The sequence below is a fragment of the Pipra filicauda genome, unplaced genomic scaffold, assembly GCF_003945595.2.
Source record: "Pipra filicauda isolate LSUMZ 115617 unplaced genomic scaffold, ASM394559v2 scaffold501_size416358_pilon, whole genome shotgun sequence".
In the NCBI taxonomy this organism is placed as follows: Eukaryota; Metazoa; Chordata; class Aves; order Passeriformes; family Pipridae; genus Pipra; species Pipra filicauda.
Genome location: NW_024104645.1, coordinates 288,852 through 311,656, shown reverse-complemented (window position 1 = coordinate 311,656; position 22,805 = coordinate 288,852). Strand labels below are relative to the sequence as shown.

Sequence of the window (22,805 nt, the reverse complement as noted above, 5' to 3'; positions counted from 1 at the left end):
GAGTGTGCCAGGGAACAGCAAATTAGGGACAATTCAGTGCTTTGCACTACAACAACAATGTAGATATTCTAGTACTAAAATAATATATTTTTCATATGCATAGAGGTAATTTAAATATGCTATTCTGATAGCTACTTTAAAATGCTAATTATTTGCTCTTTAGGATCATAGATGATCCATCTTGTTTCTCCTACTGTCTTTGTAACTGTTTTTTTCTCTATAAGTCCACTTCTCCTCTTCCAGTGACAAAAAACCTCAGTAAAACTAAACTTCATTAATACATATGTGTTAGATTATTGTCCCATAATTGTCCCACAGTAATCTGTGCACTTTCATTGAAATATCATAGTCTCTGAAACTGAATACACTACCTGAAGTACAAAGACTGGTAACGCATCCAGTTCCTCAATTATACTTCCATAGTATTCATTGATAGAGAAAACCGGAGCCTCATCATTTTTATTCATGACATTGATGATGATAACGGCGTAATCTTCCCATTTCCCATCAGAGGCCAACAAGTGAATCTCATACATTTTTGTTTCTTCATAGTCCAGTGGTTGGGCAATAAAAATGGCTCCTGTTTCTGGATCGACATCAAGGACTCCTCCCGTGTTTCCAGCTGTGATCTGATACCGTAATTTAGCATTTGTTCCTGTCAATTACCAACAGTGTCAGAAAACACACATTTCTGGAAGCAGACTGAAGCATGGCACGTTGAGATGAAGTACAAATCACACAATAGCTGATTCTGGATCCCTTTCCCCACCCACGACATGGGTCCCAGAAACCCCATGAACTGTGACAGCTGATTTGTGGTATTATGGTTTTGTGGTCTTGTAAAACATGCAGCTATGTCAGATTACTTATCAGCATTTTCAACTCTGGTATGTCTCTAATTATAAAATGCGTCTTTGCCATGACATAATAATTCTGCTTTTACTGTATTAAGAGGACAGAAATAAAGTGCAATATATCCATCATATCAGGTCACCTGTCCAACACTATAGAGCAGATTTACAGACAGCCTAAGTAACAAACTAATAGTTCCTTGAGTAGGTAAATCCTTTTTTGTCACATTTGCCTCAGTCTCCTACAGAGTGGGTGAGCAATCCAGTGCAGTCAGGATTTACTTCTACTTCACAAACATACTGACAGAACAGTCCTTTGGGACTTGTGCAACAAAAAAAGTAGGGCTTCACCATACAGTGGAGTCAAATGAGTGATGCACCACAGCCAAAAGATGCAAGTCTGTACTGTTCCCTCTCTCATTTATGAGCACTGGCTGTGTACTTACTTTTACATGACCCATGGCTGAATTTCTGACTGATTTGTGGATAAAACAATATAGCTAAGATTCATCACATGCATTTAGGAAGTCTAGATTCAGATAAGAGACTGTTCAGAAGAAAAAGCAAAAGAATAACTACGCTGCCCATTGAGAAAGCAAATGAATCTCACTGAAATCAAGTCTGATTTATTCTAGTTAATCAGGACGTTTATACTGGCACCCATTTGTAAGAAAATGATATGATCTATAATGAATCTGTATTTTCTGGCACAGAAATTATTCCATATCATCCCACATTAATGCATGTCTCCTGAAATAAGAGATTACACCTCACAGCTCCATTACGAACTGATGTTCATGCCTGATCAGCTCACACTTAAAAGTAAGTTTTAAAATCTAGAGGCAAAAAGACATTTCCCTTCCTAACACCACTAAATATGTCTCGGTGTCCTGAAATTAACTCATGAATATTTTAGACACAGCCATGGGGAATCTCAATACTTTACCTTCATCTTCATCGTTAGCACTGACTGTGACAATAGTGGAGCCCACGTCCTGGTCTTCATCCACATTTACTTCATAGACACTTTGAGCAAAGACAGGCTCGTTGTCATTCACATCACTGATGGAAACACGCACATAGGCCGTGTCTAGAGACACGAGGAACGAGAGATTAAAACCCTCAGCTGTGCCACTTCTGTCAGCTACGATTCCTTAACCTGTCTCGCTGCACATTAAATGAAGACAAATATGCAGACAATACAGAAGCAAACCCTTAGGGTTGTGGACCATATATATACCAACATTACTCAAAAGCACTTGGATATCAAATGAATGTCACATCCAATTTGTTTAAACAGATAATACATGAATAATTGATGCCTAATACAGTCGTTGTACAGTTTTTAGTCGTAACTTTTTGTCCCGAAGCCACAAAATTTTAAGTTGTTATTTAAACAGGGAGATCAATCAAGAAAGGGATTTTCTATCTTGAACATTTCTACTTCATAACTACTTTTGACTGAATACAGTACCATATGCAGTGCTTTGAGAAGCACTTCCACTGCCCAAAGATCTGCACTGTACAGATAACAGGTGCATCTTTACTAGCCAGGAAATTCTCTCTACACTCTAAATATGAAGCTCAAGTTTTCCTTTAATTTCAGAACAAAAAACTTGCTTGATGATCAGATAAAATTTATCTCCCAGCTGTGACACAACTGTTGCACTAACAGTAAAAAAAAAACATCCTGAAACCAAACCAACTGATACTCTTTCACAAGCAGATTTGAAAAAAAGGAAAGTAACGTTTGATCTTGCATTTCAGAGACCAATCCAGGTAATATCACGCTTGTTGCAGACATGTCTCTTACCAGAGTTTGGCTTCCCATGTTTTCCAGGTCTGGCTGATTCAGAGCCATCCACTGACTTGACTTCTAGAAGGTAGGAGCCCTTCTTCTCTCTGTCAAACACCGAGGCCGTGTATATTGAGCCTGTCTGGGAGTCCAGGCGAAAATGGGCGTAGTCTCTGCCACTGTCATGTAACAGGGAGTAAGTTACCTAAAGGATTAAACAGAAGGTGTTACTCTATGGAAAGTTTACAGTTAAATAAGTATTCAGGGAGAGGAAGAACAGTCTTGTGCCTGAGAACTCGATCAGGGCCAAGAAAGCCTGGTAAAACTGCATCTTGAGCAATCTGAAGTCAATTAACTTCCTTGCATGTTGACTGGTGATCTGTAAAGGAAATAAATCTGTCTTATCTAATCAATTCCCAAGTTGACTAGTACATGTCTGCACAGTGCTTGTGCAACAGCACTCAAACTCAGCTTAAGATCCCAAGTACTAATATAATAGCCCAGGTGAGCTGGATTTGAACTTGCTCAGTAATGTGGATCATGTTCCAGTCTCTATTATATATATATATATATATATGTTTCTGTGATTGCCCTCAGCTTGCACTCTTGTTCTAAGAATATACCTACTTTCAATTTTTTAAATCAGCAAGGAATATCTCCACTTTGGGTGTTAACTTGCCATATTTTGTAAGGATTCAGTTTGCAATACCCCCAGTGATTTACAACTCATAGCTTTTAACATGGTTTTTCTTCCATTAATTTATCCAATCTCATTTTAGGCCTATGCTGACCTTCCAAAACAGAGCATTCTATAGCAAGTACTTCACCTAAACTCCAGGTTGTATAAATATTTCCTATTTGTTTTCTGTCTCACACATACTAGTTTCAGTTTCATTTTTCACATGGCAACACAGAGAAGCTTGTAATAAACTACTTTATTTCATTCTACATTTCCCTATTAGTCCTCCCTTTTCTAGGCTGAAGACTCCCAGACTATTTAGCCATTGCTCATACAGAAGTTATTCTCCACCCTTCATCAAGGGAGATGTAGGTCCCCCTCCTTACCTCCCCATTCTGACCAAGGTCAAGGTCGGTGGCAGACACCTGAATGACAAATGTCCCAACATCAGCTCCCTCTGTTACTGAGGCTTCATAGATGGATGAAGTGAAGAATGGGACATTGTCATTGACATCTGAAACATCAAAAGAGCACAGACAGAGAAAACTATAAAGCATTAAAGAAAAAAACGTGCACGATTCTGGTGTAACATCCCCGAAGGGCCGACACACCTGTGACATTAATATAGACCGTGGTAAAGGCTGCCAGAGGAACTGCAGCAACGTTCTGTGCTCGAACCCTCAGCAGAAAGCTCTTTGTTGTTTCATAGTCCAGGGGCTCAGCTACCAGGACTGAAGCAGAACCATCATGTCTGTTTGGAGTCAGGTAGAAGCGAACGGGCATATTGGTCTCTGGAACAAGTCCCTCCTCCAGGTTGTAAGTCACACGGGGATCACCAAGGGGAGAAGTTGCTTTGATTGTCTGCACAGTTCAAAAAGTGTGTGTAATCAACACTTCTGCAAGTACATCAACATTTCCCAAAGCTTTTGTGTTTTGACTCTCCCAGGTACTCAGCTACAAAACACAAAACTGTTATAAAAGCTCACATTTAAACAAATAAAAACCATTCACTTACTCTAAAGCCTTAGAGCTACAGACAGACAAACAACTCTGTCCACTCTTACCAAAACTGAGGCATCTCGTGTAATATTCTCTGGAATAACAACTTCATAGCTGTCTCTTTCCCACTGTGGAGGCTGGTTTTTTGCACTGGTAACAGTTACAGCAAGTTCAACTTTAGTGCTCCTATTACCTCCATCTGTAGCAATAACTTCTCGAATTATAGATGATCTCTGAACAGTAAAAAAGGTTTGATTACAGAAGGTTTTGAATAGGGCTCAAAAATAAATTGATACGTCAAATTAAAGGCACACTTAAATCTACACAGAAGAAAAATATCTTCAATTGAACTCAAAATATTAAATAGGTGTAAAGTTGATGAAAATTCTGCTATTTGCTTTACTGAAGATTGCTGGAATATTTTGATATGTGTCTCAATACACCTTAGTACATTTCACACAAACTCTAAACAGAACCAAAATAGCCCACTTTGTGAAGCCCCTGAGTTCCCTTAGCTTACCCATAAAAAGTTTTTATTAGGTCTACAGGGTTCTTAGATTCACTAAAGAAAACATACTAAAAGGACATATCTTCACCATACTGTGTGTCAGTAACTTAGAAGTTAAATTTCAGTATTAAAAATATCTGTTAGGTATTTAAAAACTGGCATCTACAATAACATTTTCATTTTAACAAAAATTACTTTAGAACTCTGAAAACCTCAAACTGTTTGTGTAGATGTTTAGAAATGGTCAAACTGATCAATCTTTCGTGCAACAATTTTATTCATTATGCCTTCATCTTCCTGAGGGATAGCTACACTTAGTCCACCACAACTAATATAAATCAAGTAGAGAATCTGTATCAGGGCCAAAATTTCACACTCAGGTTTGTGTCTTAACTCATTGCCTGTTAACACGGTGAAGTCCTACACTTGGGTTCCTGCTCCCCTGCTTATGATCTCAGCCCTCCAATTAGCATGTCAAAGCTAGGGAAATGGGAATAGCAGATCCTCAGAGACAGTGTTGCTTTCCACCTGAAAGCAAGGTTTGCTTATATGCAATTTACAGTCAATGAACTCATGAGCTAAAAGCCTTAGACTCAAGTTTAATTTAAACACAGCGTATTGATCCTTCAGTGTGACGGGGCGACACGAACTCATGGCCTCAGTCCCTCCTGGGATACACTGAGATAATCAGCTTAGAAAGGAAAGCAAGCACCACACCTGAGATATGGGTTGGTTCACAAACACCCAGCCTGTAGTAGGATTAATCTGAAAGTAATTTGGTTCTTCACTTGCTATGGAATATGTGATGGCAGCATTTGAGCTGTAGTCATCGTCCCGGGCCGCAACACGCAGGAAGCTGGTCCCAACTCTTGTGTCCTCTCTTAAGAAATCTAATGTAAGGAAAGGATATTTCAAACACAATATCATTCACTGAAGTACCATGGACATCTCATTTAGCCATGAAGAAATACTAAAGTAATAATGTATGGAAGCTATAACTTGATCTTCCTTGGAACAATGGCCATACACGTTGCACTGAGTATTTTAAAGGGCTGCTATCACTCCAGAGCTGTGGATCACATTTGAACTTCATATTATCACATTCATAACCTAGAACTCTTATTTCTTATAATTTTTAAAACTGTATTTTAATAAAGGACTAATTGCTCTGTATTATACTTAAATTGAATTTTAATTTCTTGCATAAAACCAGAAGGACCACATTGTCAGAAACTACTTTCTAGGATTTGCATTGTAAAACTAATTGAGAATTGTCAGTCTTCATTTTTTTATTAATATTATACATGTCTTGGGGTGCTTCCATAAACAGGAAGGGTTTTTTTGAAGAACCAACAAGGAGAGGTAAAACAACAGACAATGAAGAATTACGAAATTCAAATGGGAAAAGGAAAACTATGCAATCAAAAGTTATGACAGGAATCTACTGGATCTGAAAACCAAGGATACAGTTAATACCCAGCACTGCACACCCACATTGTTATCACAGGTTCCCCATCCCTGTGCAGTACCAGACACTTGGTATCCTCAGGTAAGGGAAGACTGACATGGCTATTGCTTCCAGGAATTTTCCCATAAGGAAGGCCTATGAGCCAAGACCATACTTGTTACATCACATTACACAGAGTAACAGTTCTGCAACTGATTAAGGTAAGAGCATCCCTGGCTGCAATCACCTAGTTTGTCACATATTCTACCACCAGGAAGAAAACAAAAACCCCAAAATCTGAGACATCAGGCAAGCTCACACTCAGGGCACCGAAACTCTATCCAATGACTCTCAATTACATTCATAGTGGGTGTTTTCAAATCTGGGGTCATTGTCATTTTGGTCCAGGATGACAACATTTATCTGACATATTCCAATGAGTGGTTCCGCTGCCTGATCTGTTGCTGTCACAGTGATGGGATATTCCCTCTGTTTTTCTCGATCAAATACCTGAACAGTTGTCAGAACTCCTGAAAACAAAGTAAATACCAGACAGTTAAAATATTAGGCATCTGAAAATATTCAACATGTAGATGTTTTCTGGTCCATCAACACACCGAGATACAAAGCAGAAGTTTAAATACACCTGTAACATGAACTTTGGGTTCAAGGATCCAAAGACAAGATTTCACAATTTCAGCAGCTGACACTGTACTGCTCAGGCAGATACAAACTTCAGTTACACTTACATTTACACACAACTGGACTTAAATTTAGAAAATGCAGATAAGTACCAAACTAACTTTAAAAGAATGAGTTTATTAAAGAAATATTTCTTTTGAAGAGCAGTAAGTACAGGGCAGAGTAATGTTTCATGCCTTCCATCCTCCAAAAGTTCAGCCTGAACTTATTTTCAACCTTGTAAGACTAAATTCCTTTGCTGTTTGTAAGACTACTGTCACTTGGATAAATCATTCATATGCCACTAGCAATGTTGCAAGACAATGTTTGGGTTTCTTTTAAATCCAGTTACAAAAACACACAAGTTACTTCACACAGCAGAATTTTCACATTTCAGGGAAAACATCAGTTTTAGTTCAGTAGTGGACACATATAAAACTCAGTTTCATGGAATACTTGTTCATGCAGTTAATACAGTTTATATTTTGTCTGCTGTCAAAAAAACTAAGATGAAGTCTGACTTTTTTTAAGCCTTTTTTCCACCAGTGTTACAAAGTGGTTTCTAAATGTTCTGACATTTTTTTTACCTGTGTCAGGGTGAATAGTAAAGGCTGGTAGGACACCATCTCTGTGCATCAAGCCATATTTCACTATACCATTGGCTCCTTCATCAGCATCAGTGGCTTCAACCTGCAGTACAACTGTCCCTGAAGGCTGGTTTTCCAAGACAGAAGCATGTTCCCGATAATACTGGCACTAAGACAGGAGAGAAAATAAAAAAACAACAGAAAAATCAAGGACTTACCATGCAATTACTATAAAAAAGATATACCAGAGGAGGAAAAAAAGGAAAAACAATTCAGCAACACTTCCATTCCCATGCATTGCAGTTAATGTTTTACCTGTACCATCATTAATTTACAGACTTCACCTGCTATTTTTTGGTTATATGAACCACGCATAACATGAGGCCACTGAGCATCTCCAACAAATGAAAATATTTGGAGAAAAAGCTGCAGTTACTTCCAAATGCAAATATTTTTCTAAATTGGCAAAAGTCTAATAAAAAAAGAGGGCATACACTTGCCCAAACTGCAGACCTGCTTTGGTCAGAAAGGGATTTCTACACAAAGTAACTTGGTCAAGGAGAGGTTACTGAGAATTTCCAAGACTGACATGAATAGTTGCTGACTTTTCAAAATATGCAGCATTGTCCATCAACATTTGAGTCATCAGCATCAGACCTAAAATTTTTAGACAACAGATCTTTAATACGAATTAGCATTCTGAAAACAAATGACAGCATTTATTTTTTACAGTACTTTACTATTTAAGCTAAAACACTCAATCTTCTCTCATCAGTTCCAGACCACGAAAGGAAGCCTATGCAATTTGGAGAGGTATTTTGGAATACTCTGAAACAGGTCCACTGCACAGATAGCCATCCCTATTGATTCCTGCTCACATGTCCCATGGAAACTCCAAAAGTGCCTCACGGCCTCATGTTCTGGAATGCCAGAGATGAGGTGTGGTTCAGGGAGCACAGTGCTCACAGAGCAGGACACAAGAGGAGGACAAATCCTGCTGGTCTTAGGGAGGGGTGGAAAAGATGGAGAAGACAGAGGCATCAGGACTCAAAAGGAGAGGGAAGCAGAGCACACCCCCCCCCAGCAGCTCATCTGCTGCACACTTTCAGTGACAACACAGTGTTAAATAAACATTTACACACAGTACAACACAAATGAATGAGCCTCAAATATTTACCTTTTGAAAGACAGGTTTGTTATTGTTGACATCATCAATTTTCACAACAACCTGGGCTGTACTTGTAAGGGGATGGGGCCCTCCAGAGGCATTATCATCAGTAGCTGTGACATCAAGCACATATTCTGTCCCCTGCAGCTTAGGAAACGGGTTTGAACGAAGTCTAACTAGCCCTGTAAAAACAACAGGTTGTGGGGTTTTTTTCTACGTTAACCAATTACCATTATTATTCTCACCAGTAAGAATGACAACAAACCACTCTGGTTTGCCTATTCACCAATAAACCATAAGGCTGCTGCAGTTTAATTTAACTATGGTGTTTTTACTGCAGTCTGATATTAAAACAAAATTAAGACATCACAACAGGTTTGTCTGCAGGTATGGCTACAGAGCTAAATGAGACAATAGCTACACCTCAGCTGACCTGCACAGAACAGCTTTCATCTACCTGCTGCAGAAAAAATGGAAAATAAAACAAAAAAAAAGACAGAGAAGCATTGTGGTAGACTTGTGTTTTACCTGCACCTGCCCCACCAGTGAGCCTGGCTCTGCTGCTGTATCATTACTGCAATGAAACACGTGCCACAGCCTCCTGCTGCAGCTGCCACCCACAGCTCAACTGAAACTACTTCAACTTTGCCTTCCTGCAGCACAGTCACAGCAGCATTTGCTTGTAGAGGCACAGCCTCAGAAACCTCTATTTTGCTACTCTGATAATTCCCTCAAATGTTACACCCTGCTGGGTGGGATGTAAAGGCACTGTCAAGGAAAGACGTGCTACAAAAACAGAGACCATGCAGTGAGGAGCTGTCGTGCCTTTGCTCCATCATCCATCCATCACTTGTGCTATTCATCAGGAATAACAGTAATTACCATTACAACAGAGGATTGTCACAGCATCAGTGTCACTCAATTTGCTTGCAGATGTATTGTTTTAGCTGCAGCACTTATTTTTGACACATCTCCACTTTACCTTCACATTTCTGCCAAGGGGGTACAGACTATTCCCCTGACATCATCCCTGAAAAGGAACTGCTGCAAATCACTGTATAAACCTTAAATAGTTTATTCAGCAACTAAAGCCCAAAAGTGTCTTGGAAAAAATGCTCATGTTCCTAAAATAAAATTTCAAAGACTATAAAATTAATTTCCAAAAAAGTATAAACATACCTATACATGATTATCTACATTAAAACTATGGAGCTAATCCCAAGAGATGCTATCAGTCAAATGTTAAAATGCTCTGAGCACTTAAAAAAAGGGTTTTCAGAAGTGTCAGATATCTTAATGCTGTGGCAATTAGACACTTTCAAAACCACTGTTCCTCTTCAGGTGACAAAGCATCTTAAGAAATTTAACTCTCAGAACCTGAAACTCTCTTTTTAAGTCAGAAAGGAGCTCACAATAAATTCAGGATTATACTTCAACACTTCCAAGTTACCTGCAGACCATATTTTTGGGAACATTTCAGAATCTACACATTAATATTGCAAAACCATGACTGCATCGAAATTAAAATTTCATGTTAAGTGAACTCCATGAAATAAAGAGAAAGAATAACTTAGGGCAGCTTATGCCTTCCTATATATTCGATGCTTATGCTTTGAAAACTCTAAGTTCAAATTTTGATTGCAGTTCAAAATACAAAGTAGTTTTACTGAAGTTAATTAAGTTAATTCAGTCCTTCAATGGGATTTCAGTTTGTTTGCCTGTTTCAATCTCAAAACATCCTCTTTTGTTTTTTTCAAGCAATCAACAGCAAATCAATCCTATTAATTTAAAGGGATATGCCAACCTACTTGTATGTTGGGTGTTTCTGCAATTTTTTATTTATTTTTTTCTAATGAGAACACCAATGTGGTGGGATTTTTTTTTCCTGTTCATGTTTTAAAAATATGTGACTGCTGAAAAGAAAAAGATGTAAAAAATTGCTAGTTCAGAACAAATGCCTTAAACTGAAAACTATTATCCACACACTTTTTTTTCACATGCATGCAGTGTTCTTGGCTAAATAACAATGGTCATGTGAATGATTTTGTCCTTAAATAAAAACTATTTTTTTTTAGTTCAGATTTTATATACTTTTGCCTTCACTGAAATAAAACAATGGTAGTGCCATTCTACCTACAAATGCATCATTTTGTGTCAGTACAACAAAAGTAAATTTGGCTAAAAAGTGTTTGCTCACACATGTAATCAGGACAGACATAAACACGGTGGGGGGGAAGCCTTATCTAAAAACCAGAATGTCCAGTTTCCTACACCAAATGCTATTCAGATCCTTGTCTAACATTTTGGGATGTCACACTGTTATCAATAACATTCTTTATTAAGTTACTGTCTATTAAGCTCCCTGTTATCTATAATAATGTTCTATTAAGTTACAGACTGAAAGCAAACACTGAACAAGTAAAGAGGATCAATCCTACAAAAGTTTCAGGAAATTATACCTTTTTTTAACATTAAATGAGAGTCTATGCATCCTTCCCCTGCACTTTTTAAAATTAAGCTTCAAAGATAGCATTCAGTTTTATAATAGCTACCTAATTGTGACCAAATCAGCCAAGGGAGTGGCTGGAGCTGTGTCAGGGCAGGGTTTGGTTGGATATCAGGAAAAGGTTCTTCTCCCAGAGGCTGTTTGGGCACTGACCAGGCTCCCCAGGGCAGTGGGCACAGCCCCAAGGCTGCCAGAGCTCCAGGAGGGTTTGGACAATGCTCTCAGGGACAGGGAGGGGTTGTTGGGGTGTCTGTGCAGGGCCAGGAGCTGGACTCTATGATCCTTGTCAGTCCCTTCCAACTCAAGAATATTCTGTGGTTCTGTTCTGTGATTCTGTGAAATTCTAAGTGCATCACAACAGAATCAACATTACTGCAGCAGCAAAGAGCTAATCTATCATTACCTTTCTTTGGGTCAATAACAAAGTTTCCCTTCTGATTCCCAGACACAATCTCATATGTCACACCATCTCCATCAGGATCAACAGCATTAACTGTAGCAATCAGGGTGTTTGGGCCTGCATCTTCAGAAACAAAACTCCTGTAGCTGTTAAAAAAAAAAAAAAAAAGACAGCAATTTATGAATTTAGACAGGAAATAATGTACAGAGAACTAAGCTTTACAGCATCTACTGATTACCTGTTCAGAGGGCACTGCAGAGATTTGTAATGTACTAATACAACTACACTGGTACAATGCTTCTTTGTTAAGCAGTGAAATAGCAGTATTGATGATCTGTCCAATCATCCATGTCTTTCTGTCATTAACCCCCACAGGTTTCCACTGCAAATTTCCAGCAGAAACATGGCTTTGAAGCTCAGGCTTGTTGAAGACTTGTGCTAACTGCAGAAGTCACTCGGGTTTTTTAATTTAAAAAAATGAGCTTCATGATTCACAGACCCACAGCAAACATTTGGTAAGTTAAAGCAGTGCCTGTTACAGCACACTTTCTGAGACAAGTCCACAAAATGCTTTCAGTGCAGTCTTTGCCCCAGCATGACTAAGATGAGAATCAAATCTGGAGGATATGTGCATAATGTCACTTTTACAAAAATCTCTTCCCAAGTCCAGACACATCACTGACATTTTAAGCTTTTAAGAGGCATTATCAGCCTAAGCTTAATGCTCTCTGGAGTAGAAAAGCTCCCTGCTTTAGCCAAGTCCCAAATATTTATTATTTTATCTGACTGGATTGAGCATAGGTCAGACTAAGCACACCACAGACCTGTCCACAGTAGATATCCCCAAAGCTCAGCTGTAAGAATGAACTACAGCTGCCTGTATCCACCCAAACACGTGCACCACTGGGTTCAGAGTGCTTATGGACCCACTGGCCATATGCTGAGAATAGCAAAATATTTAAAGAAAATGGATGCAAAGACAACCTCTCCCTTAGTTTTCGTTGTCGAGACACGTGTGTTTGCAACGAAACCTTCATAGAAACAGTTTCTTTTCTTCCCCCAGTTTTATATTCAACCAAGTAAGAGAAGTAAATTATTCTGCTTTAGCTCAGTCACAACCCTCAAGATACTGTCTTAACTCTGCATCTGGAAAGCAAATGAACAGTAATGCTGATAATTTTTAACGTGAAATACAGGGACAGAAGAGTTCAGAAGAGGTCTCTTAAAAAAGAGAAAGTAAAAACTGACAAAATGAAACAGAGTGGTAGCCTTAAGCATTTCATAACTGAGATAAAGAATAACCGTGACGAAAGAAAGCTCGTGGCAAGGAATCATGAGTTTATACTGGACTGTAAATCTATTTAAACAAAGGGCTAGAAGGACAACATCATCATCTAGATTTGTATTAGCCTGTCACAGAGCATAACATTAACTGCAAACTAGTCTCTCAACAGGCCCTAATCTACGTGTGCTCCCAATGATTCTATTGCATTGAAAACGTCAACAAAGTCGTGCCTGAAATTCACCTCTGGGTTCAAGGGTTTTTTCATAACAGGAAAGACAGAGTAAAATCAAAGCCTAGTTAACCAAAAACTTGAGATAATTTGAATCCCAGGAGCTGAATTCAGTTCCAGTGCCAATCTAGACATACGTACAACAGCAGTTTCCCTGCTACTGCACAAAGAACAGAAAAGCTTCTTGTAAATGTTTGGTAATTTAAAATAATGCTTATTTTAATCATATTCTTCAGTAAACTTTAAATATTACTTGGCAGGGTTTGGGGTTTTTTTTTAAACTATATTTTCTGCTTCCAATTTGTTAGAGATGTTTACGGCATCTTTAACAGCATCGCTCACTTATGATTAAAATATTAGGAACAGATATAGATAAATATTCATTGTCTCTGAATATTAAAACACATAAATAAATGAAAAATAGGCACCAGCTGAAGAGTGAGAAACTTAACCTGGTTTAGTGTTTGAAAATACAGAGAGATCTAATAAGAAATTACAAAAGATCAAATTTTCCAAGCTCTACCTCCAAAGCAATGCTCAGAAAAGAAAGGAGGGCACAAGATTTTGAAGACTGAGGTTATCTTTACACACAACAAGCACTGTCAGAAAGCTTTGATGTTTTGTTCAGCTAAACCCCGAGCTTAACATCACTGAAATCTCTGCCTCGGTTTTGTTCTGAGCAACTTCTAAGAGTAGAAGGCTGATGCAGAAGCTGACTGGAAATTCCATTACTAAGTCTTTAACATGAATGCAAGTTTATAGTACTTTTGGCATTGCTTCAGATGTTTGTGAGCCCCAACCATGGAAGAAAAGTGCTTATGGATGCTTTAGAAGGAAAAAAAATACATATATATACAGCTTGGAGGGCATAGGACTAAGTGAAATTAAGTGGACTCCACTTACTGGCATTTATCTTGTGTGTTTTATAATTCAGTGGTCATTTAGGATTCTGTCACCTAAGCATTTTTCTTTAACAACTATAAACCAGAGATGCAGATTGCTGACTCTAAGTTTAAACTGCCTAAATAAAAGGCAAAATTCACCATGTTTCTGGATGAGGGCTCAGGGTAACACTGTGTTGCCTGTTTTTTCTGCCTGATTTCCTTTGGTGGTGGAGGGGTCCTCTTGAACTGTATAATCTGAAATTACTGCATCATATCTTTCAGTACACATTGGAAGCAATATAAGTGCAAGATCTGTCAGAAGGGATTGTCCATATACTACCTTTTCTAATTTTTCCTGCTAGTAGGAGAGTCTCAGAGTGAAAACGTCATCCCACATTTGTCAGTCCAGCTCTCAGATTTGACTGAACCAAAGCCAGTCACCACCCTGTGATCAGCCTTTCAACCAAAACACAAAACGCAACAGAGTAAATGACAAAGATAACAAGAGTTTGAGGAATATGTATTTACATTGCCTGGGAAAACTCAGGTGCTTCATCATTCACATTTGAAACATGGATCCTGACGGTTGCTGTCCCAGTCTTTGGCTCTTCCCCTTGATCCACAGCCATAATGATGAACTCATAAAGGTGGTTGGGTCGCTCATAGTCCAACCGTGTTGCTGGGAAAATAGTGCCATGAGAAGTGATACCAAAGTCTTGACTCAATGTGTAATAGAGCAATTGGGCATTCTCTTTGGAATCACAGTCAGTGGCTGTCACTATTGAAAGAGAAGAGAAAGACATTGGGTAGATCAAAGTTAGTGAATTGGAAAGCTAAGTGCTGTAACTACTACTGTAGTAGGCCTTGCCTTGGCACACGGTGCTTGAAATCATTTATAAAACTGTGCTCTCCCCTGTGTTTTTTACTGAACTAAGCCTTACCTGAAAGTAAGTAATTTAAAAATAAACAAAAGTGAAGTCCCCAGCTGAATTCGGCCACTAGATCTTGCCTTTGTCTGGTGGATTTAAAGAGCCCTGTACTATCAAGAACACATTCCCACACAGAAATGTATATTCTCATGTCCACCTGATCCACAGTGCTGACTTCAGATCACTCAAACAGATCTAAAGACGGAATATTTACATACATTATTCAACTGATGCACCTTATGTGTTTGTCAGATCCTACTCATAGCCTACAAAAATCCATGCTAGAAGCACAGTTACCAGAACAGCAACTAACTACCACTAGTACAGGATAAATCACTAAGCAGAACAGTAGGAGGTTATAAAATCCTGTTTACCATGGAAAAGCAATTTTCCTGTCGTTTAATTTCCTTTTCCCCCTCAAGATTTAGAAAAAGTTTATGTGACGGTTAAAGACTAATACAAGGCCCTTGTACAACTGCTAAGTTGACAAAAAATTGCTTTATTGCCACATTTTACAGAGCACCATCACTTAAAGCTTAAGTTATTGGTTCCACTGGGCAGAAGCAAAGTCTTTTTGTCAAGCATGCAAACAAAACCTCATATAGAACAGTTAAACTGTATATGAAGCTTTTAATGCAAGAGAGCAGAATTCCTACATTAAGCCCACAAAGGACTCTCAGAGATGGGTAGAGAATGTGAGCTGAAGTGTCCATAATTTCTGATCCAACATCACTTTCTTCCTTCCAGAAATGTAGCAAGATTGCTACTATGAGCCTGCTGCTACAATACCAACCACAACTGAAGTTCTGTTACTTCAAAATCCTACAGAGAAGATCTCTTTCCTTTGTCTCCCCCTCCCCCAAAATTATTTGGGCTGTGTCAGTAGTAAATAACTCTGACAGAATTCTACAAGGTGCCACTTGCCTTCAGAGAGCTGCAACCGCCCATGCTGGGACAGGAAATTTTGGCCTCTGAACTGAATTCTAACTAGTGGGAGGAAAAAAAAATATCCACTCAGTGTAACAAATGGTTTCAGGAGTACTGACCTTGCAGAAGTGCAGTCGTCATAGGGACTGTTTCAGGAACACCGACTTTGCTGTAAATCGACTGATGAAATTCGGGGGCACAATCGTTCACATCTGTGATTACAACCAAAACCTTAATGGAGAAGAGGGGAATGTTAAACAGCAAAGTGATTCAAGGGAACAGGTTCAGTACTCTAGACATATCACATAAAAGAATTTCCCAAAAACATCCTTGAGGTCTTCAGCAGCTACAGCACATAGAACAAACCATTCTTCTTAGATTGCTCTTTTCCTGCAGAGATATTACATTCCAAGATACTAGGAATTGCCAAGTCCCAGACCCTGCAGCAATGTTTTCCACTCACCCTTCATCTCCATTGGTTATTCCCGACTACTAATTTAAAGGAAAATGGACCATCTGCTTGCCAAGCACCCTTCTTCCGTTACCTTATCTTACAACACTTCTGTGATTCGTAACACTAAAAGCTCTACTGCCAAGCATATTACATTTTAGCAGTGTAAATCTCCAAGACCAAGTTCTGAATTCAATTAGAGCAGCACAAATCAGATGTAAACTGATCCCCAGGGCAGTGGTCACAGCCCCAAGCCTGACAGAGTTCACGAAGCATTTGGGCAACACTCTCAGGTGTGACTCTTGGGGTGTCCTGTGCAGGCCTAAGAGTTGGACTCGATGATCCTTGCAGGTCCCTTCCAACCCAGAATATTCTGTGGTTCTGGCAAACCAAGAAAGAAATACAATTTTGCTTCTAACATCTTTAAAAATGCTTTCTTATTCCTGTGTCACGTATGAGTCCACAGTTGCATTGCTTACACTCCAAGCAGTAAGGAGGGTATAAATTAGCCTTTCTGGCCGTTCATCCTGCTGCACTTCAGGCTCTCTGAAGCTGCCTGGGGCATTCTGCATTACAGAGGTAGAGCTGTATTCCATCGAGCCTTACAGAGCAGATATGCACAAACTAGAGTTTCTCTCTCTCAACTGCTGAGGTTGTATCAGTGTAAAGCAGGTACCAGTTAAATTATATTTAGGCTAAATGTATTTGTAAAATCATCTCATAATCCTCTTTCAAGTCATTTTCTGCCCCTCTTCATCTTGTAGTACATTAAAGGGGCAATAGAAACTATCATCTCTGGCGTGCTACAGCCAGTATTTGTTACACTGACATGCTGCTTCCCTGGCTCTCCGTGTCCTCACATTTGTCCCTAATAATTGTCTCTTGTTTCCTCTATAGTGTACACCTTATTTCCTGCAGGAGGAAGAAACTCATACTGCATGCTTTTCCCAGCTCAGTGAATCCATGAATTCAAGCAAGTGTAATAACTATATTCAGAAATATTTTTGCTCTCAAAGAGCTTTCTAAAATACCACAAACCATAATCTTTTAGTATCTATGAGTTTTTAGTACTTTTTATTTTTACAAGTTTTACTTATTTTGATACAAAATAAGTAATTTTCTGCTGTGTCTTTGTTTTAAACTGGAACAAATCTTAAATGTCACATTGTATGAGGGTTTAGAGTAAGACAAAACCTCACGTCTGGCTTGGCTGCACCTATCTCCATGTCTTCCCAGATGAGGCCTAGGATCTGTGATGGGATGGAATACTGCTCCCCCAAAACAGCCTTTAGAGCATCTGCAAGAGTGAACTCTAAGAGTACCTCAACCAGTCTTCAACATCTATCCCTAGACAGAAAGACTTCTAAAAAGGACAGCAGAACACACAGAAATGGGAGCTCCTGGTGAGTCTGTACAAAAATCAAAAGGCTGAGGGAAAATGGAATCACACGCAGGCTGCCAGAGGGGAGCACCTACCTCAGCAGCACTGCTGAACTGTTCCTCGTCCTCCTCTGCTCTGACCAAAAGCAGATACTGGTGTGGGTCACTCTCATAATCCACACTCCGAGTCAAACTGATCTCTCCTGTTGCCTGATCAATACTGAATAGACCACCAGGATTAGTGAGTAAACTGTAGCTCAGGGATTTCTTTTGATATGACACAGCAGTGACTCTAAGAAAGCTGCATTAAAAAAAAAATAAAAAGAGAGAACTCAAGCATATAATACAATATTCTGAGAAATATGACAAAAACTATGCATATCACAAATGATAGTGCAACCCTGTAGGTCTGCTCTGAGCTATCCTCACTGAACTCAGTGACAGCTGTATCTAAACACCAATTCAAACATTTTGTTACACAGTAGTTCTATCACCTTGGGGTTAAACAGATAAAGACAGGATTCTTGGAAGCAGAACACAGTAAGGATTAAAAACACAGGAACAGAGGATTTAATTTTTGCTGCAGCTGAATTTGCCTACTCTAACTTCCTTCTACAGCAGTAGAAGATGGTTTTCAGGCAGGAAGTTAAAAGATAAAGCAAGATGAGAAAGATTCATTTTAATATCAGCACAGTAAGTTTGCTGCTGCAGTCATACCAGCCCAAAGTTCCAACAGATAACTGCAAAAGTACAAGAGCCAGGCCCTAAGAGCGTGGGTGTTACAGCTTACACAGGACATATGGTTTTAGCTCTTGTCTGGCACTGTCTTTTTTCCACTGAAGTCCAATGTCTTTAAAGCCTTCAAGTGGAGACACCCACAGGATGAAGTAAAAGAAGAAATTAAAAACTAAGACATCTAAACCAGTATACTAATTCCTCAACTGTCTGTCAGCTTATCGTGCAAGTTCCTTAGGAAAAAGAATTCCATCTCCCAGGAGAACCCACCACCATGTGTGATCCTGTGACAATTACAATCAATAAGACAAAACTCATTTTGTGCAAACTCCTTTTTCACCCCTTGTATTTCCATGCTGCTGTCTTCTCACTTCCCTCAGGTGCACTACAAACAATGGGAAACATTCCTGTAGGTCATTATCTCACTGGAGTTCTGTTCTGTATTTTCCAGTGATGTGGTTTCACAGGCAGTTCCAGCCAGTGCACGACTGCATTCCTGCCACCAGGAATTCTTCTGCTCTCCTTCCAGCTCTCTGTCCTGGCTGGATGCTCATGCCATCTCTCCTCTCCTGTCAGCACTAAAAACCACAAGGCTGTGCTGGGAGAACATTTAACAACCCAACTGAAAAGCTTTGTCTGTTTTTGGCTTTGTATTCTCTCGGCTCAGCCTGCCCATGCAGCTGGAGCTGATTAGCACCAGTGGCAGACCAAAGGAAGACGGAGATTTGGTAATGCTCCTCTGCTCAGCCCCAGCCTTAAATCAGCCTGTAATTAGGAAATCCTAAACCCAGACATCCAGTGCATGACAGCAGCTCTGTTCTCCTGCATATTTAGGTATCGGTCCAATTTAAACATGAGAATTTTGGGATTCTAAATGGATTTTCATGGCTATTTCTGGTCAACACACCGCAGAAACCACTTTCATAGGGTGCACTTTGTATATTCAAACCTTTTCTGATATAAAAACCACATTAAATACTTAATTCCTTTCGGATATTACCAAGCAATTTGACCAACTGACTAATCTACTATCTTAGGTGTGCAAACCTATTTCTAAATAGCTATAAAAAACAGTTATAAAGAATCTAGTTATTTTTAATTCCCAAGACAGCAGGTATCTGTTAGATATTATAGTATTTTGTAGTTCTTGAATTCCTTTTATGCCTGTCCATTTTATTGTAGTTTTAAAGAAAAAACTTGTTATCTACTATTAATATTTTATCTTAACAGTCCTCGGTTATTCAGTCACTGTAAAACTAAATGTTGTAGATTGAACAGTTAAAATACAACACCACAGATAATGTAATATAAAAAAACAGCTGAATTGCCACAGAAGGAAGATATTTACTGGACAAAAGTATTTTCAATTCACGTGGAAGAACAAATATCTGCTGTAACAAAAAAAAAGTTTGTAAAAGAAGGGACTGAGTATTCAGGTGGATCTATAGGACTAACATTTTCTGTGATATTTCAATCAACACAGTTAGACAAAGGATGGAAAAATAAGATGACAAGTTCTATGGCATCTTCGTTTTTGCTCAGTTTGTCATTGTGATGAACACAGGAAAGCAAGTCTTTCTTTCCAATTTTCTCTTTGAAGAAGTCAATTCTCTGAATTTGACATATAAAATTATTGTGTTCTTTCGCACAGGATATCTTCCTTCATGATATAACAGCACTAATTTGTACTCTGCATTTAGTTTGAAAATTAAGACACAACCAGCATCTTCTAATTCTTTCCATATCATTTGAAAAAGCAAGAAACCACAATTATGCAATACCACTTTTCTCTATAAAAGGATAACTAAAAAATACATCATCAAACTGTATCTTGATCACCTCTAATAAGAGAACTGAACTGCTGCTCACAGTATGTATTACGATTCACAAACAATATGAGGCTTTGGGGAGATCAAGCAGAAGTTACAACCTGGAACACAACCTCACTGCAGTGTTTTAGCTGTTACTTACGGTTCTCCTGGTGGTGTACTCTCAGGGACATACACAAAGTATGACATGTTGGTGAACTGTGGTGGTCGAAATCCAGCAAGAACAGAAACAGAGGCTGGAGACCCTCTGCTTCCAAGTTTATCTGCTGCCAGTACAGTCAGCAAATACTCCCTGTCCCTCACCAACGGCAAACCTGTTGTTTTAATCCAGCCAGAGTCCTTCTCAACTTCAAATCTGTCTTCTCCACCTAAAAAGAACAGGTCCACAAGCTGCTGTTAGCAAGAACACTTTTACTTGATTAAAAAGGAGGAGAATATGGTAACAGTTCCCCAGTTGGCTTTGGCTTAGGATAAGCATTCACACTGAAGTTCAGAAGTTTGTTTAGAACTTAGAAATCACTATATTAATGACATTCATGGTTACATTTCTAAATTGTATTTTACTTCTCTGGACAATTGCCACTCTTCTGTATCGTAGAATCATGGAATGGTTTGGGTTGGAATGGACCTTAAAGCTCATCTCATTCCACCCCCTGCCATGGGCAGGGACACCTTCCACTAGCCCAGGTTGCTCCAAGCCCCGTCCAACCTGGCCTTGGACACTTCCAGGGAGGGGGCAACCACAGCTTCTCTGGGCAACTTGTGCCGGTGCCTGACCATCCTTACAGGAAGAATTTCTTCCTAATATCCAATCTAAACCTGTGCTCTGTCAGTGTGAAGCCATTCCCCCTTGTCCTGTCACTACCTGCCCTTGTAAATAGCCTCTCTCCATCCTTCTTTTATCCTCTAATACTTTGCTGTTGTTTGACCCTAAATATCCCATACCATACTGAAGTCCTGGCCAAGAGGACTTCAGTTTGCTGCTCTCCTTCTGCTCAGATAGTTTGAACTATTACTGAAGTTTTTTTTAAGAGATATGCAAAAAAATTGTCAATGAGTCTGTCACAGCTTTACACAACCCGGACCTTCAAATCTTTGTTAGAGATGAACCAGAAGCATGACTGCTGCAAGGGATAGTAACACTAACCCTCCTCTCCACCCAACAAACTGTGCTCCTTCCACATCCTGTCTTATCTCATAAACAGGCAGTCCCCACGGCCACCCCCCTGCCAAAGCCCTGGGGAGTACTGACTGCTCCAGTCATCATCATCCCCCAGGGAAAAAGATGGGCAGGAACCCAATTTTGCAAAGAAATCTGTCCATACCCTGAATAAAAGTTGATTTTTCTCACACCCAGAGCTGAAGGTTTATGAACCTTTTGCAGGAAGAAGGGAAGGTCTTTCACTAACAAAACTGAGGATAAAAGACAAAAACAGTCACAATAGCAAAGCTGCATACGTGGGGAATGGGAGGGTTAAAATTTACCTTCCAAGAGAAAATATTCCACAGTTCCATGGATCCCTTCATCTGCATCCACAGCAAGCAGCTTGTACACTTCAGTACCTCCTGGAGCTTCAGGGGAAACCACAGCCAGGAATGGGAAGGGCTCCATGGCCCACACGGGGACGTTGTCGTTCACGTCTGTCACAGTGAGGGACACGTGCACCAGGTACCAATCCTTCCCTAGGGGCCATGGAAACGTGAAAAATGATTAGACAGCTATTTAATGGCACTCAGAGTAACAGAAACTTAACAATATCTGAGTAATATCCTGCAATATTGTTGGCATGTAAGCCAGAAAAAGTCGGGGGTTAAGGTTCTTCTGGAATCAACAGCATCCAGACTGTGGGGAAGGAATAACCAGCACACGTACTGCTGAACTGCACGACTGGGGCCATCCATATGACATTCTACTAAGATCTCTCCTTAGGAAAGATCATACATTCTTTTATTTTCAAAATTTAAATACATATTTAAATACAAATATTTTCTAAAAGTTTTTTTTTTAAAGCATCAAATACATTTTTATGCAAAGATTACAGCAACTCTGAATTTTGAAATCTAAATATTTGTTGCCAAAAAAATTCTAACCAATCCACTCTAAGCAGAGATTTGCCATTTTAGAAACTTCACTGAAATCTTGTTTAGTTTTCACTTCTACTGAAGTTTAAATGCTATTAAATCCAAACAGTGAAAACCAAAAGAAAACCCAAAACTAGAACGGAACTATTCAATTTTCCAAAAATCAACAAGATAACACCCTTAAAAATTGATAAAAAATTATTTACTATACTTTTGCCATGACTAAATCAACCCAGGAAGACAGTGAAGCTCCTAAGCAAGTAATAAATATTAGCTAGGTATTGCTGAAAAGGAAGCAGAGAGGAAAGACAAGACAGTGACAGAGTATTTTTTTTTTAACTGACAAATATTATCAGTAACATCAGGGAGTTCAGTATAAATAGAAACGAGGCCTTTTGACCAATTTGGCTCCCAGCAGACTGACACTGCACTTGTAATAGTTTTGCTAGAGAA

The 22,805-nt window shown here is 39.2% G+C and overlaps 1 protein-coding gene across 1 annotated transcript in view; it reads right to left on the bottom strand.

The window, feature by feature from the left end:
* The window catches only part of LOC113992380 (neural-cadherin-like), a 62,063-nt gene that overhangs the window by 23,813 nt on the left and 15,445 nt on the right, over positions 1 to 22,805 (bottom strand). The window contains exons 2-17 of the mRNA XM_027729596.2: positions 21,756 to 21,953; positions 20,413 to 20,638; positions 17,803 to 18,007; positions 15,995 to 16,106; positions 14,548 to 14,797; positions 11,625 to 11,767; positions 8,725 to 8,897; positions 7,548 to 7,716; positions 6,639 to 6,809; positions 5,550 to 5,722; positions 4,390 to 4,557; positions 3,937 to 4,186; positions 3,712 to 3,839; positions 2,665 to 2,851; positions 1,798 to 1,941; positions 372 to 655 (exon numbers count right to left, since the gene is read on the bottom strand). Of these exons, the coding sequence (XP_027585397.2) occupies positions 372 to 655; positions 1,798 to 1,941; positions 2,665 to 2,851; positions 3,712 to 3,839; positions 3,937 to 4,186; positions 4,390 to 4,557; positions 5,550 to 5,722; positions 6,639 to 6,809; positions 7,548 to 7,716; positions 8,725 to 8,897; positions 11,625 to 11,767; positions 14,548 to 14,797; positions 15,995 to 16,106; positions 17,803 to 18,007; positions 20,413 to 20,638; positions 21,756 to 21,953 (2,981 nt within the window). The remainder of the gene's footprint in view (positions 1 to 371; positions 656 to 1,797; positions 1,942 to 2,664; positions 2,852 to 3,711; positions 3,840 to 3,936; positions 4,187 to 4,389; positions 4,558 to 5,549; positions 5,723 to 6,638; positions 6,810 to 7,547; positions 7,717 to 8,724; positions 8,898 to 11,624; positions 11,768 to 14,547; positions 14,798 to 15,994; positions 16,107 to 17,802; positions 18,008 to 20,412; positions 20,639 to 21,755; positions 21,954 to 22,805) is intronic.